The sequence below is a fragment of the Artemia sp. Qi Xiang Cuo genome, chromosome 16 (genome assembly GCF_049724085.1).
Source record: "Artemia sp. Qi Xiang Cuo chromosome 16, ASM4972408v1, whole genome shotgun sequence".
Taxonomy (NCBI): Eukaryota; Metazoa; Arthropoda; class Branchiopoda; order Anostraca; family Artemiidae; genus Artemia; species Artemia sp. Qi Xiang Cuo.
Window position 1 is genome coordinate 24,693,826 of NC_142809.1, and position 16,258 is coordinate 24,710,083.

Here is a 16,258-nt window from a genome sequence, read left to right on the forward strand (position 1 = left end):
CTAGTTTAGTTTTAGTTAAGAGTTTAGAGTTTTAGATTAGAGTCGTAGCTTAGATTTTTTGTTAGAGCTGAAGTTTAGTTTATCTTTAGTTAATAGTTTAGAGTTTTAGCTTAGAGTCGTAGCTTAGAGTTTTAGTTAGAGTTGAAGTTTAGTTTAGTTATAGTTAAAAGTTTAGATTTTTAGCCTAGAGTCCTAGCTTAGAGTTTTAGTTAGATTTCTAGTTTAGTTTAGTTTTAGTTAAGATTTTAGAGTTTTACCTTAGAGTCTTAGCTTATAGTTTTATTTAGAGTTCTATTTTAGTTTAGTTATAGATAAGACTTTAGAGTTTTAGCTTAGAGTATTAGCTTAGATTTTTTGTTAGATTTATAGTTTAGTTTAGTTTTAGTTAAGAGTTTAGAGTTTTACCTTAGAGTCTTAGCTTATAGTTTTAGTTTGAGTTGAAGTTTAGTTATAGTTAAGAGTTTAGAGTTATAGCTTGGAGTCTTAGCTTAGAGTTTTAGTTAGAGTTGTAGTTTAGTTTGGTTTCAGATAAGAGTTTGGAGTCTTAGCCTAGAGTCCTAGCTTAGAGTTTTAGTTAGAGTTGAAGTTTAGTTTAGTTATAGTTAAGAGTTTAGAGTTTTAGCTTAGAGGCTTAGCTTAAAGTTTTAGTTAGAGTTCTAGTTTAGTTTAAGTTAAGAGTTCTAGCTTAGAATTTTAGTCTAGAGCTTAGGAGGGAGAACAATAGATATTGATGACAATACTAAACTAACATAACCACAAAATTCCACATTATTACATAGAAATACCAAAACCATAGGTTAGATTAGGTTAGGTTAGATGTTAGGTTTCTCCACGTTTAAGTTAGGTTTGGTTAGGTTAGCTTATCATAAGTGCACATGATAAGCTAACCTAAACTAACTTAAACATGGAGAAACCTAACCTCTAGCCTAACCTAATCTAACCTATTGTTTTGGTATTTCTATGTAATAATGTGAAATTTTGTGGTTATATTAGTTTAGTATTGTCATCAATATCTATTGTCCCCCTCCTCAACTCTAGGCTATAGCTCTAAGCTAAAACTCTTAAGTAAAAATAAACTAGAACTCTAACTAAAACTCTAAGCTAAGCCTCTAAGCTATAACTCTAAATTATTAACTATAACTAAACTAAACTTCAAATCTAACTAAAACTCTAAGCTAAGACTCTAAGTTAAAACTCTAAACTCTTAACTAAAACTAAACTAAACTAGAACTCTAACCAAAACTCTAAGCTAAGACTCTAAGTTAAAACTCTAAACTCTTAACTATAATTAAACTAAACTTCAACTCTAACTAAAACTCTAAGCTAAGATTCTAATCTAAAAATATAAACTATTAACTAAAAAACTAAACTAGAACTTCAACAACAACTCTAAGCTAGGACTCTAAGCTAAGAACTCTAAGCTCTTAACTGAAACTACACTAAACTAGAACTCTAACAAAAATTCTAAGTTAAGACTCTAATCTAAAACTCTAAACTCTTAACTAAAACTAAAATAAACTTCAACTCTAAATAAAACTCTAAGCTAAGACTCTAAGGTAAAACTCCAAACTCTTAACTATATGTAAACTAAACTAGAACTCTAAACTATGACTAAACTAAACTGAACTATAAAAAAAACTCTAAGCTAAGACTCTAAGGTAAAACTCTAAACTCTTAACTAATTCTTAACTTAACTACAACTTTAGCTAAAACTCTAAGCTATGACTCTAAGTTAAAACTCTAAACTCTTAACTATTACTAAACTAAACTTCAACTCTAACTAAAACTCTAGGCTAAGACTCTAAGCTGAAATTCTAAACTCCTAACTAGAACTTAACTAAAATAGAATTTCAACAACAACTCTAAGCTAAGACTCTAAGCTAAAAACTCTAAACTCTTAACTAAACTAAACTAAACTAGAACTCTAACAAAAACTCTAAGTTAAGACTCTGAGCTAAAACTCTAAATTCTTAACTATAACTAAACTAAATTTCAACTCTAACTAAACTCTAAGCTAAGACTCTAAGCTAAAATTCTCAACTCTTAACTATAAGTAAACTAAACTTCAACTCTAACTAAAACTCTAAGCTAAGACTCTAACCTAAAACTCTAAACTCTTGACTATAACTAAACTTCAACTCTAACTAAAAGTATAATCAAAGATTCTAAGCTAAAAATCTAAACTATTAACTAAAACTAAACTAAAATAGAACTCTAAAAAAAAATCTAATATAAATCTATAGGATAAAAATCTAAACTCTTAAATAAAACTAAAATAAAATACAACTCTAAAAAAAATTCTAAGCTAAGACTCTAAGCTAAAACTCTAAACTCTTACATAAAACCAAACTTCAACTCTACCTAAAAGTCTAAGCTAAGTCTCTAAGCTAAAACTATAAAGTAAAACTAGACTAAACTAAACTTCAACTCTAACTAAAACTCTAAGCTATGACTCTAAGCTAAAACTCTAAACTCTTAACTAAAACTAATCTAAACTAGAACTCTAAAAAAACTCTAAGCTAAGACTCTAAGCTAAAACTCTAAACTCTTAACTATAACTAAACTAAACTTCAACTCTAACTAAAGCTCTAAGCTAAGACTCTAGGCTAAAACTCTAAACTCTTAACTAAAACTTAAATAAACTACAAATTTAACTAAAACTCTAAGCTAAAACTCTAAATTATTAACTATAGCTAAACTAAACTTCAAGTCTAACTAAAACTCTAAGCTAAGACTCTAAGGTAAAATTCTAAACTCTTAATTAAAACTAAACTAAACTAGAACTCTAACAAAAGCTCTAAGTTAAGACTCTAAGCTAAAACTCTAAACTCTTAACTAATACTAAAGTAAACTTAATCTCTAACTATAAATCTAGGATAAGACTCTAAGCTAAAACTCAAAACTCTTAACTAAAACTAAACTAAACTATAGCTTAAACGGAAACTCTAAGCTAAGACTCTAAGCTAAAAACTCTAAACTCTTAACTAAAACTAAACTAAACTAGAACTCTAAGCTAAGACTCTAAGCTAAAACTCGAAACTCTTAACTAAAACTAAAGTTAACTTCAACTCTAACTAAAACTCTAAGATAAGACTCTAAGGTAAAACTTCAAACTCTTAAGTATAACTAAACTAGACTAGAACTCTTACAAAAACTCTAAGCTAAGACTCTAAGGTAAAACTATAAACTCTTAAATAAAACTAAACTAAACTAGAACTTCAAAAAAACTCTAAGCTAAGACTCTAAGCTAAGACTCTAGGCTAAAACTCTAAACTCTTAACTAAAATTTAACTAAAACTTCAACTTTAACTAAAATTCTAAGCTATGACTCTAAGCTAAAACTCTAAACTCTTAACTATAACTAAACTAAACTTCAACTCTAACTAAAACTCTAAGCTAAGATTCTAGGCTAAAAACTCTAAACACTTAACTTTAAATAAACTAAACTTCAACTCTAACTAAACCTCGAAGCTAAGACTCTAAGGTAAAACTATGCCAATGGGTTAAAGAAAAAACCGGAAAAATGTTGGATAATTTCTAAGTCTAAAAAATTCAGTCCGGAAAAACTTTAAAAAAATTCAAAAAGGGCGGGAGGAAGGGAGGGGCTCGGGGGCCTTTGGGGGCAGGGGGGCCTTTTGGAGTCCGGGGGGGGGGTTGGGGGCTCGGGGGCATTTGGGGGCCCAGGGGGAATTTGGGGGTTCGGGGGCTTTTGGGGGCCCGGGGGCCTTTGGGGGTGCCAGGGAGCCTTTGGAGCCCGGGAAGCCCTTTTGGGTTGGGGTAGGGGGCCCTTTGGGGTTGGGGTAGGGGACCTCACAACATTGATCAAATGGAACTTGTGTATTATAACGACCACAGAGTTTCGCCCCAATCATCTTCTAAATCATCTTCTAAAATCATCTTCTAAAATATCTCAAACCGTTTCGCCCAAATAATCCCCAAAAAGTAATTTCTGCGTGTTCCTTTTGTTTTGGCATCCCTGCACTGTCACATTTGAAATTCCTAGGAAACCCTTTCCCGCGTTAGTCTCTTCATCTCTAAGATGTCCCTAGCTACACTATTATGGTTTCGATAGAAAATCAATTTATCACTCTGACCTAAAGATCAGAGAAGCCATATTTAAAAATAGAATTTCTATCTCTTTAGAATCCCGTATAATTCCTAGAAAACAAGTGATGTCATTTATAATTCCTCTTTCGTAGATCAATAATTCCCCTCGATTATGCAAATCAATTTCTCAGAAATTCTGTCCCCTTCTTTTATGTAATCAATTTCTCGGAAATCCTCTCCCCTTCATTTATATAAATCAAGTTCTCGGAAATCCACTTCCCCCTCTTGTCCAAGATCAACACATCTCTCCCTCGTTAATGTGCATGTGCAAACTTCACCCCAGTGTCATTACACAAAGACGAACAACAACAAATCAATTGACCTTGACCTCATTAGACTCGATTGATAATCTTTGAATAAATTATGTCCTGTCGGCGTTAGACTCAATTGTAGATGGCAGCAGCCATCTAGTTCCATATTCGTTATTGCCTTCCTACTGACGTTAAAACTTAAAACGAACAGAAATTATTCCGTATATGAAAGGGGCTGTACCCTCCTCAACGCCTCGCTCTTTACGCTAAAGTTTGACTTTCTTACAACTCTATTTTTTTAACAATGAAAAACTTTAGCGTAAAGAGTGAGGCGTTGAGGAGGGGACAGCCCCTTTCATATACGGAATAATTACTGTTCCTTTTAAGTTTTAACGTCGTTCCTTACTTTCAGTTAAAAAAAACTTGTTTTTTTATTTAATTTTAGAAGGAGCGAGTATGGAACCTTAGCCTCTTTGTAAATTATTCTCAGGACTCTTTTTTGAATGGATTCAATTTTTCTCTGACTCTTCACAGGATTAAATAAAAAAAACAAGTTCTTTTAACTGAAAGTAAGGAGCAACATTAAAACTTAAAACGAACAGAAATTATTCCGTATATGAAAGGGGCTGTCCCCTCCTCAACGCCTCGCTCTTTACGCTAAAGTTTTTCATTGTTTAAAAAAAAATAGAGTTTTGAGAAAGTCAAACTTTAGCCTAAAGAGCGAAGCGTTGAGGAGGGGACAGCCTGTTTCATATACGGAATAATTTCTGTTCGTTTTAAGTTTTAATGTCGCTCCTTACTTTCAGTTAAAAAAACTTGTTTTTTTATTTAATTTTTAAACGTTTTTGAAAAAATACAGGTTTTGATCTTGGCTCACCGTACATGAATAATTAAAACAAAATTTGCATATTAATTTTACTTTTATTTGGTTAAATGGCTTTCTCGAAAGTTGTTTAATTTTATTTACGAACCTTTTTATTAGTAATAAATATACGTAACTTACGAATTAACTTACGTAACGAACTTCTATATTCATATATTTTTAATACGTATATTAGGAGGTTCGCCCCCTAGTTAATACCTTGCTCTTTAAGCAAAAGTTCGAATTTAGTTCCAATTCTTTAATAATGACCGCTTAATCACAAAGGCCGTTAATTAGAATAAATAGCTCTTATGAAAGTACTATAAAATCTTTGGCTTAAAGAGGGAGGTATTGACTAGGGGATGAACCCAATCATATTTGTAATATTTCTCTTCGTTTAAAGTTTTGATGTTGCTGCTGTTGCAGTTGAAAAACTTGTTTTTTTTATATTTAATTTCTGATCTTTTTTTAAATAATGCTGGGAAGTCCGGCGTCAGTAGTATGTTAACTTAATCTTTGCGTATGCCCCTAGGAATTCCTATACTATTTGCGTACGCCTCTACACCTTTTCAAAGAGAGTGAGTATTCTCTCACATGGCATTACATTTCTATGGAAGCTATAGGTAATATCATGTTATTCTATGGGAACTCTACACGTGATTAAACAAGTTATGAAACTACGTTCTATTTGCTTATGCTCCGTTGGTACCATTCCAAACGAGTGGGGATTCCCCTCCTGTTCCTAAACATTGCAAAAAAGATAGCAGTATGAACGGGGATTCCCCACACAAATTTGTTTCAACTCCAAGTTTTTCAACCGGACTGGTTTTTTCGAGCTGTCACCTGTTTCTTAGGCAGCCAATCAGAGAATCGCTTAAATATGATTTTCCCTTTGCATAACAATTCATCCTTGAAATCCCGTATAAAATGTTCATCCACTACAATTTATTTTCCATTATGTTTTAACATATCGTACATAGTACACTGATTATTATTATTAACTTTGGAACAATGGATATTTCTATTTTCAATGTGAGTACACTTTCATTCTTTATTTCCAAAAAAAAACGTTTTACTAGTAAATTCAAATTTCAGGGGGACTTAGCCCCCCTCCCTCCACCCCCAACAATAAAAACCCATACAATAGTATACTCTTTAGAAAACGCAAAGTACGCTTTTTTCCTCTATGTAAACAAAAACCAACCCCACCCTGCTCTGTAGAAATAGTTTTTTGCAGTTATCAAAAATCTTTTTCCCATCTAAATAGAAGCTTTTGTGTTACAAGAAACGGTCACTTTTGGAGAACAGGCTTCGCACGCTCATGTTACCACAGAGATTAAAACCATATATGTTTATAATTACAGAAAAGGGTCCTTTTTTGGAACCAAACTTCAAAACGTGTCGTATCTGAAAACAAAAGCTTGGTGATTAAGACGGGGAGGCTTTGTCTAATTTTAGCCGGAAACTCAGAATTGATAGGGGGGCAAGATGGAACGATGCCACATTCTGTGTGATCTTTTCTTTAAGTGGTTGCCATTTAAAAAGCGATGATTTCTGTTAAATAAATAATTCTTATACATTTTAAAATTGTTTTACAGAGTTCGAGAGAAACTCTGTTCGCTGATTCCGTGTGGTTTGAGGGGGATTCTTTGTGCAGATTAATTTTCTCTTCTGTAAAAAAAGGGGGAATCGTTTTTTCCATGCTAAATTTTGCCTTCTTTTTAAGGAAGAGGATTCCTATAAAATATTTTTGGAGCATGTACTTGACGATGGATAAAAGGGTTAAGGTGATTAGCAATTACGAGCGAGAATTCCCATACTGGTTCCTGGCAGTAGGCTATGCATATCAAATTGCTATACTGTGGGCCGACTTGCTAGCGAAAATGGATTCTATGTGTCGTATAGGAATTCAGAGCATGTACTTATGCAACATAATTAAACACGCTTTTACAATCGGAATTCATTGATTGACATTTGCAAAAAATGGGTATTTAGTGATTGGATAATTTTTAACGTGAAATCTCTGAATAAAATATTTTTGGAGCATGTACTTGACGATGGATAAAAGGGTTAAGGTGATTAGCAATTACGAGCGAGGATCCCCCCACTGGTTCCTGGCAGTAGGCTATGCATATCAAATTGCTGTACTGTGGGTTAGGTAACATGATTAAACGCGCTTTTACAATCGGAATTCATTGATTGCCATTTGCAAAAAAGGGGTAATTAGTGATTGGATAATTTTTTAACGTGAAATCTCTGAATAAAATATTTTTGGAGCATGTAATTGACGATGGATGAAAAGGTAAAGGTGATTAGTATTTACGAGTGAGTAGTTCTCCACTGGTTCCTGGCAGTAGGCTACGCATATCAAATTGCTGTACTGTGAGCTAAATTGCTAGCAAAAATTGAGTCTATAGGTCGTATAGGAATTGTTCATTTTGAATATCTTTCGTGAAATTGAAGAGTCGTAATATTTCAGTAGTGTTTAGTTGTGGATTACCTTGTCAATGTTAAATTCTCTTGATTTTTAAAAATTTCATTTTGAATTTCTTTCTTGAAATGAAAGAGTTGGAATATTTCAGTAGTGCTTTGTTAAACTTTACTTTGTCACAGTTACATTCAGTTGATTTTCAAAGTTCATTTCGGATATCTTTCATTGAAATGAAAGATTTGGCATATTTCACTAGTGTTTTGGTGTAGTTTACTTTTTTAATGTTATTGTTTATTTATTGTTTGAAGCTCCTTTTTGATTCCGTTTGTGAAATGCAATAGATGGACCATTTCCGTATTATTTCGCAACACTTTAACATCTAACCATCACTTTCTCATAATTCTACAAATTTTATTTTCAATTTATTTCGTTGAAATGTAAGAGTTGAAATATTTCATTAGTGTTTTGTTGTACTTTACCTTGTCACAGTTACATTTTCTTGATTTTTCAAAGTTCATTTTGGATTTCTTTCGTAGAAATGCAAGAGTTGGAATATTTCAGTAGTGTCTTGTCGTGGTTTACCTTGTCACAGCTACATTCTCATGATTTTTCAAAGTTAATTTTTGATTTCAGACTTGTTGTGCTTTACCTTGTCACAGTTACATTCTCTTGATTTTTCGAAGTTCATTTTGAATTTCTGTCGTGAAATGCAAGAGTTGGAATATTTCAGTAGTCTTTTGTTGTGCTTTACCTTGTCACAGTTACATTCTGTTGATTTTCTTAGTTCATTTTGAATTTCTTTCATTGAAATGCAAGAGTTGGAATATTTCAGTAGTGTTTTGTTGTGCTTTATATTGTCACAGTTACTTTCTCTTAATATTTCAAAGTTCATTTTGAATTTCTTTCGTGAAATGCAAGAATTGGAATATCGTTTCTTCAACTGAAAGTAAGGAGCAACTTCAAAACTTAAAGACGGACTGAAAATAGAGGCTGTTTCCAAAAGATTTAGGATTCAATAACTTTAGTGTTGCCAGTCAAAAGCTATGAGTTTGAGAAAATTGCCTGATTATCGAAAAATGAAGAAACACCTTCCAAAAGTCGACAGGAATGGGATTGTCTTGAGGGGGGAATTTTCCATGGAGGAAATGGAGGGTATTTTTACGTGAAAACAACTTCAACCATGCCCAGCAAATTATAAAAAAAAGTTTCTTCAACTGAAAGAAAGGAGCAATATCAAAACTTAAAAACGGACAGAAAATAGAGGCTGTTTCCAAAATATTTAGGATTCATTAACATTTTCAACTTTATTTTTTTTTCTTTTTGTACATATCTTAAAATGTCAAAATATGCCTACGGGTCTAACAATTGTGCTCTATGAGTGACCAGAGACACGAGGTGCCTTTCTCACCGGTATTCTATGATTGTTTATCGACAGTAGCTAGTCTGGTGCACACATTAAATCAATATTTTTTACGCAGTGGAACGATATATCCATAGGTCATATCTTTAAAAAAAAGTGAAGATGAAATATTCTAATAGAGTTTTTTGACATAAAAAGGCTGTTGTAGCATTGAATGCCGACAGGGAGAATTATTTAAACTATGAAACAAGTACAAGTGGTAGCACTATTTGAAATGTATTCATGCATTGTCATGACAGTAAGAAATTAAATTTCTTTGGAATACCGAAAAAATTCAACTGTTATGATGGTGGTTATGCGAGATTGAGATCTCCAGAGATGATTGCACTCAAAGAGAATGCTAACATAAAAATAATTGTTGATGATAGAAGACAGCTCCTTGTTACTGCTGCAGGTAACACATTACCTACGGATACACCCAATTATCAGCTTTCGGGTATTAGCATTCGACGGAAGGCTAATAAAAGAAAGGCTTACTCTGCTAGTAATATCGTAAACCATATCTTAATTACGTGCCGAAACTTTTATCTGTGTAAAAATAATGTGTTAATAGACAGTGAAATTGCCAGAAAAATAAAAATGGCATTGTCAAAAAATATCACTACGGAATATAAAGAAGAAACGATGAAAAACAAAGCACCCGCAAACGTTACTGGCATTGATCAAACAGTCAATGAATCAAATAATACCAAAGACGAAAATCATATTGAGCCTGTTCATGAGACACCAGTAAAAATTGTGTATGATTCGAAATGGAATAATGATTATTCTACTGATTACGAACTAAGAGAAGACAATAATTCCATTATCAAGAGAGAACAAGATGAACTAATTTATGGAACAGATTCAAAATGTCCAAAGTTAATCATTGATATTAATAATGTATCATAATATATTTTTGCATTAATATTCTACATAGTATTATTTCATTAAAAATATTACATTGTTATGTGTTCATTATTTTTTAGAGTAAGCTAGCATATCAAGCGTTTAGAATGTCCATTAAAACATCAGAGATGTAAGAAAAGGAATTTGCGTACATCTATTGTCAGACACACTATTTCCGTAAAATCTGAGCTATTAAGGGTTTCTTACCGTAAACTCTAGTTTTTTTTAAGAAAATTATGGAAAATACAATTCTCTGGTTCAAATGTGAAACTTAAGTCTATTTTTGGATCGAAAAATAAAGCTATTGCTTTAAAATCCGAGCTAATAAGGGTTTTTTAACCTTAAAATCTAGTTTCTTTTTAGCAAATTATGGAAAATCTAATCGTCTAGTTCAAATGTAAAACTTAAGTCCGGTTTTGGATGCTCATAATGATGAAGACTGATGGTTCTAATTCAATAAATAAATTTTTATAAAACAAACTATTTTTTTTAAACTTCGAAATTATTAAACTTTATTTATTTTTTATCTTTTTCTTTTGTACATATCTTAAAATGACAAAATATCTTTCTTGAATTCACCTCTTGGATACACAATATAGAAATTATAAAAAAAAAATTCCAGACTTCATTTGCATGCAAGAGATATCGAGAGTTCTATGACTCCTCCCCGCAATGAATCCTAAGGGTTTTATGACTCCTCCCCAAGATGAATTCAGATGTTTTTAGGGGTCATCCCCCTAGCCATAACTCCATTCGACCTTGAGCGAAGGTTTAAAAGTTTGGTGATTTATTTCTCTCCTTAAAAAGCACATTAATAGCTTCCAAGATGATAGAACTCTATGACACAGAATTTATCGGTTTGAAAAAAATCATCTTGTGGTCTTATATTTGAATGTGCATTTTTATTATTGTCAATGGAACTTGAAGAAATTGACTGTTATCATTGGATAGTGAACTACAACATGTATGAGTATGATAAAAGCGCGTGGAGTACTACATTACATCGTATAAACAGACTGGGATTCTACGATAGAGTGATTACACCATTTAATAATATTGGTCAGGAACTGAGAAATGTCCAGGAGGAAGTCAGTGAAATTTGCAGCTTTTTCGGGGTTGAAGCACTCTATGTAAAGGGTAATGTACCTACAGATAAAGTTTTGATTCAAAAGTTTGACCCTAGGATTCCACTTTTCAATCTAGAAGAATTTAAGTGTCCTAAATTTGAAGGGGTTTATCATCATCCTGAAGAAAATGTCAGGGTCTTCGTCCACTGGATACCTAAGGACTTACCTGATCGTTATAAATGCATTAGACATGGTAAAAACTATTTTATATCATGGGAACATTGTCTCTGGATTTTTAAGAGTGAACGTGTCTATGACTATGCGTCATTCTATAATTTTGTATTAATATTCTTCATATCATTAATTCATTCAAAATATATTATGCATTACATAGTTACGTTTTCATTATTTATATAGTAAGCTAATATGTCAACAGTTTAGAATGTCTATTCAAACATCGGAGATGTGAGAAAAGGAATTTGCATACATCTATTGTCAGACACATGAGGTAATATTGACAAAATCTAGGTATCAGAATGAATAAATTCTTTATCAACATCCGTTGCTGGATATGTCATTATGTCATTATGAAAAAGTTGTGAGTAGGTAAGTAAGTAAGTAACAAACTCTTTCTTGAATTCACCTCTTGGATACACAAAAAAGACATTTCATTCAAGAAAATATGAAAATATTTGTAAGTAAGTAACACACTCTTTCTTGAAGTCACCCCCTGGATACACAATGCAGATACTTTATTCAAAAAAGTATGAAAAAATCGAAAGTAAGTAACAAACTCTTTCTTGAATTCCCCATTAGGATGCACAATACAGAAATTTAATTCAATAAATTATGAAAAAAAAATGTTAGTAAGCATGTAAAAAACTCTATGCTTTATCTGCATTAATAGTTAGATATGTTGAATAAATTATACAATGTAGACATAGCTTTATGTCATTTTTTAAGGTTAGTTTAAACGTAGTTACGTTCGCACCCGTAACCTCGTCTAAATTAACCTTAAAAAATGAAATAAAGCTAAAATAATGCTATGATAAAATAATAAAATAATACTATGTAGAATATTAATACGAAATTATCTTATGACACATAGTCATACACACGTTCACTCTTAAAGATCCAGAAACGATGGTCCCATGATATGGAATAGTTTTTACCATGTCAAATGCATTTATCACGATCAGGTATGACCTTAGGTATCCAGTGGGCGAAGAACCTGACCTCGTCTTCAGGACAATGATAAACCCCTTCAAATTTAGGACACTTAAATTCTTCTAGATTGAAAAGTGGAATCCTAGGGTCACACTTTTGAATTAAAACTTTATCTGTAGGTACATTACCCTTTACATAGAGTGCTTCAACCCCGAAAAAGCTGCAAATTTCACTGACTTCCTCCTGGACATTTCTCAGTTCCTGACCACTATTATTAAGTGGTGTAATCACTCTATCGTAGAATCCCAGTCTGTTTATACGATGTAATGTAGTACTCCACAAGCCTTCATCATGCTCATACATGTTCTAGTTCACTATCCAATTATAACAGTCAATTTCTTCAAGTTCCATTGACAATAATAAAAATGCATATTCAAATATAACACCACAAGAGGACTTTTTCAAACCGATAAATTCTGTGTCATAGAGTCCTATCATCTTGGAAGGTATTAATGTAGTTGTTAAGAAGAGAAATACATCATCAATTTCTTATACCTTCGCTCAAGGTCGAATGGAGTTATGGCTAAGGGGGATGACTCCTAAAAGCATCTGAATTCATTTTAGGGAGGAGTCATAAAACAATTAGAATTCATTGCGGGGAGGAGTCATAGAACTCTCGGTATCTCTTGCATGCAAATGAAGTCTGGAAAATTTTTTTTTTAATTTCTATATTGTGTATCCAAGAGGTGAATTCAAGAAAGATATTTTGTCATTATAAATAAAGTTGAATAATTTCGAAGTTTAAAAAAAAATAGTTTGTTTTATAAAAAAAAATTATTGAATTAGAACCATCAGTCCTCATCATTATGAGTATCCAAAACTGGACTTAAGTTTCACATTTGAACTAGAGAATTATATTTTCCATAATTTGCTAACAAGAAAACTAGAGATTAAGGTCAAAAAACCCTTATTAGCTCGGATTTTAAAGTAATAGCTTTATTTTTCGATCCAAAAAATAGACTTAAGTTTCACATTTGAACCAGAGAATTGTATTTTCCATAATTTTCTTACAAAAACTAGAGTTTACGGTCAAAAACCCTTAATAGCTCAGATTTTACGGAAATAGTGTGTCTGACAATAGATGTACGCAAAATCCTTTTCTTACATCTCTGATGTTTTAATAGAAATTCTAAACGCTTGATATGCTAGCTTACTCTAGAAATAGTGAATACATAACACTGTAATATTTCTAATGAAATAATGTTATGTAGAATATGAATACAAAAATATATTAGGATACATTATGGATATAAATGATGAACTTTGGACATTTTGAATCTGTTCGATAAAATAGTTCACCATGTTCTCTCTTGATAATGGAGTTATTGTCTTCTCTTAGTTCGTAATCAGTAGAATAATCATTATTCCATTTTGAATCATAGATAGATAGATAATTTAATACGAAATATCACAAAACGGATAAATAGTCGCATTTACAAAAAAAGTTATGAAAACTATTTGTTGTAATTTTCAGTGAAGTACTGTCGGAATGAATTTTTGTAGCGTTTCGTGGCACTTGGATTGCTTGGTTGTAGTTGGTTTGTGTGGCGGGTCTTTGGTCGGTTATCTTGTCTGATATCAGGTGGGAGAAGGTCGCGGTGTTTGGGGGAAGTCAAGATGGACTGGCCAAAGCTCATGAGGAGCTCGTGTCTCCTTTGTTCAAGTGTTGTGAGTTCTAGCTTCGCCAGACATTCCTCATAGGGCAATTGGCTGTCTCCCAGAATGATGCGCAAGGCTCTCTTTTGAATTGTTTCGAGCTTATTGCTCTGCTCTTTTGTGAGACCAGGATGCCAGACAGGGCAGGCATATTCTAGGATCGGTCGCATGTGGCTCCTATAGTAGGTGACCAGGGCATTTTTGCTGAGTTGAAAGCGACGTAGCTTTGTCAGTGACCTAAGCAGAGGCATAGCCTGGGACAGCAAGTGATTTAAGTGGTCCTCCCAAGTCAGTTTATCATTGAAGATAACACCCAGGATCTTCATTTTGTGAACTGCCGGTATGCCGACGTCAGGCAAGGCCGGTTCGCTGTGCTTTAAGAAGGAAATTCTCATTATTGCCGACTTGGTCCTGTTGATGCTGAGTTTTCTTTCTAGGTAGTCCCGTTCGAGCTTCACGACCATTTCTTCTAGGTTAAGGATTTCACACAGTCTTTGTAGCAGCATCATTGTTAGGTCGTCTGCGAACTTCGCTCTGTCTCTGTGCCATTTAGCTATCGTGTTGCAAAGCAACAGGAAAAGGGTCGGACCTATTTTTGTTCCTTGAGGAATTCCACATGTAAGGTCTGTAGAGTCTGACAGTTCGCCTTTGTACCTTGTTTTTTGCTTCCGTTTTGAAAGGAAGCTTTCTACTATCTTTCTCAGGAATTCGTGAAAATTGGTCATGGACTGTAGAATCTCCTCGTGGCTAGACGTATCGAACGCTTTCCTGACGTCCCCTTGAAGGAGGTCGACAAATGCCCCGTCAACTTCTAGGTGACTTAGGATAGTCTCGACGATCTGGATAAGGTAGTGACTTTTACTGCACCCTCTTTGGAAGCCATACTGCCGGGAGTTTATTACTTCGCTGAGTTCCTCCAGAAGTCATCTGTTTATGAAAGTTTCGAATACTTTCGAGAGTAGCGGCGTGAGTGAGATCGGTCGGAGGTCTCCAAGTTCTTTGGGGTTTGTGACTTTGGGACCAGGGATTACGACTGCCTCCTTGAGCGGCTCAGGAAACGTCCCTGTTATCAGTGACTGGTTGATGATGGCAGCTATAGGCTCTGATAGGTAAGGAGCGTTTTCTTTGAACAAAATTGACGGTGGATCCGCTGGGTGAGTGGCTTTCCGCGCAGGAATCTTTTCTAGGACCCTGCACACTTCAATAGGCAGAACGACTGGACTCTCAGATATCTTGGCACTGAATGCACTCGTTTCGGCTGAAGGGTTGGATCTGCAGAGTTTGGCAAACCACTCATTGAGATCATTTGCAGTGACCTGTTCACCTTTATCTTTTTGTATGTGAAAGGTCGTCGGGCGCTGGGGGCTTATTAAATCTCTAACTGTCTTGTGGAATGAGCGGGAGTCGGAGTTTACTGTTTTAGAGAGCTTTTCCCCATATGCTTTCTCAGCTTTCCTACATTCGTACACCACGGTGTTCCTCATTTTTTTCCAGCGCTCTCTGTTGCCTGAGGCGTGCAGTTTATTACGCTTCCTGATGAGTTTCATGATCTCTTGTGTGACCCATGGTTTGTCCGTAGAAGAGCGTTTGACACGTTTCTCTGGGAAGCATGAGTGGTAAGCGCTGGTTATCTCGGAATTTAAGAGTCCAACCATCTGGTTAACGTCAGATAATCTGTACAGTTGGGACCAGTTTTTATTTACGCACCATTTAGAGAATTCTTCTTTTCCTGGTGTAGTCAGAGGTCGGCAGACGAATGTTTCCTTGGTAGCCGTTGGCTTGGTTCCTTTGGGCTTCCACAGTACAGAGAAATGTGCGCTCTTTCCGAGGCTGGGGCTCGATTCGGGATCGTGGTAGAATTCTCCCACATCTGTGAAGATGAGGTCGATAGTTGATTTTTCCGTAGTAAGAATTTTTACTACCTGCTTCAGATCAAGAGATTGACTGATCCAGCGCCTGTCCAGATCATTAAAGTCGCCAAGCAATACTATACCGCTATTATGATACATGCATCGAATATCGTCGATAGACTTTTGGAGGTGGTTGATTAGGGTTTTGCGGTAAGCGGCTCGCGGTGGAAAATAGAGGACTCCGAAAGTTATTGAAGAAAACGCTCTTGGCAGTACTTTGGGTTTGATTTTCACCCAGAGCAGCTCATAGGTATCTGTGTGTTCAGCGAATGTCAAAACTTCGTTTTGACATTTTGACAATTTTTGACATTTTGACAATTGTCAAACTTCGTTTTGACAATTTTTACTGGTTTCTCATGAACAGGCTCAGTAAGCTTTTCGTCTTTGGTATTATTCGGTTCATTTACTGTTTGATCAATGCCAGTAACGTTTGAGGGTG

At 34.2% G+C, this 16,258-nt stretch overlaps 1 protein-coding gene across 1 annotated transcript; it reads right to left on the minus strand.

Annotated features, from left to right (window-relative positions):
* Window positions 1–14,832: 14,832 nt before the first annotated feature.
* On the minus strand, window positions 14,833–15,918 carry LOC148942706 (uncharacterized). Its single transcript, XM_089102335.1, has one exon. It carries the CDS (start codon window positions 15,916–15,918, stop codon window positions 14,833–14,835), a length of 1,086 nt encoding a protein of 361 aa, XP_088958461.1.
* Window positions 15,919–16,258: the final 340 nt, after the last annotated feature.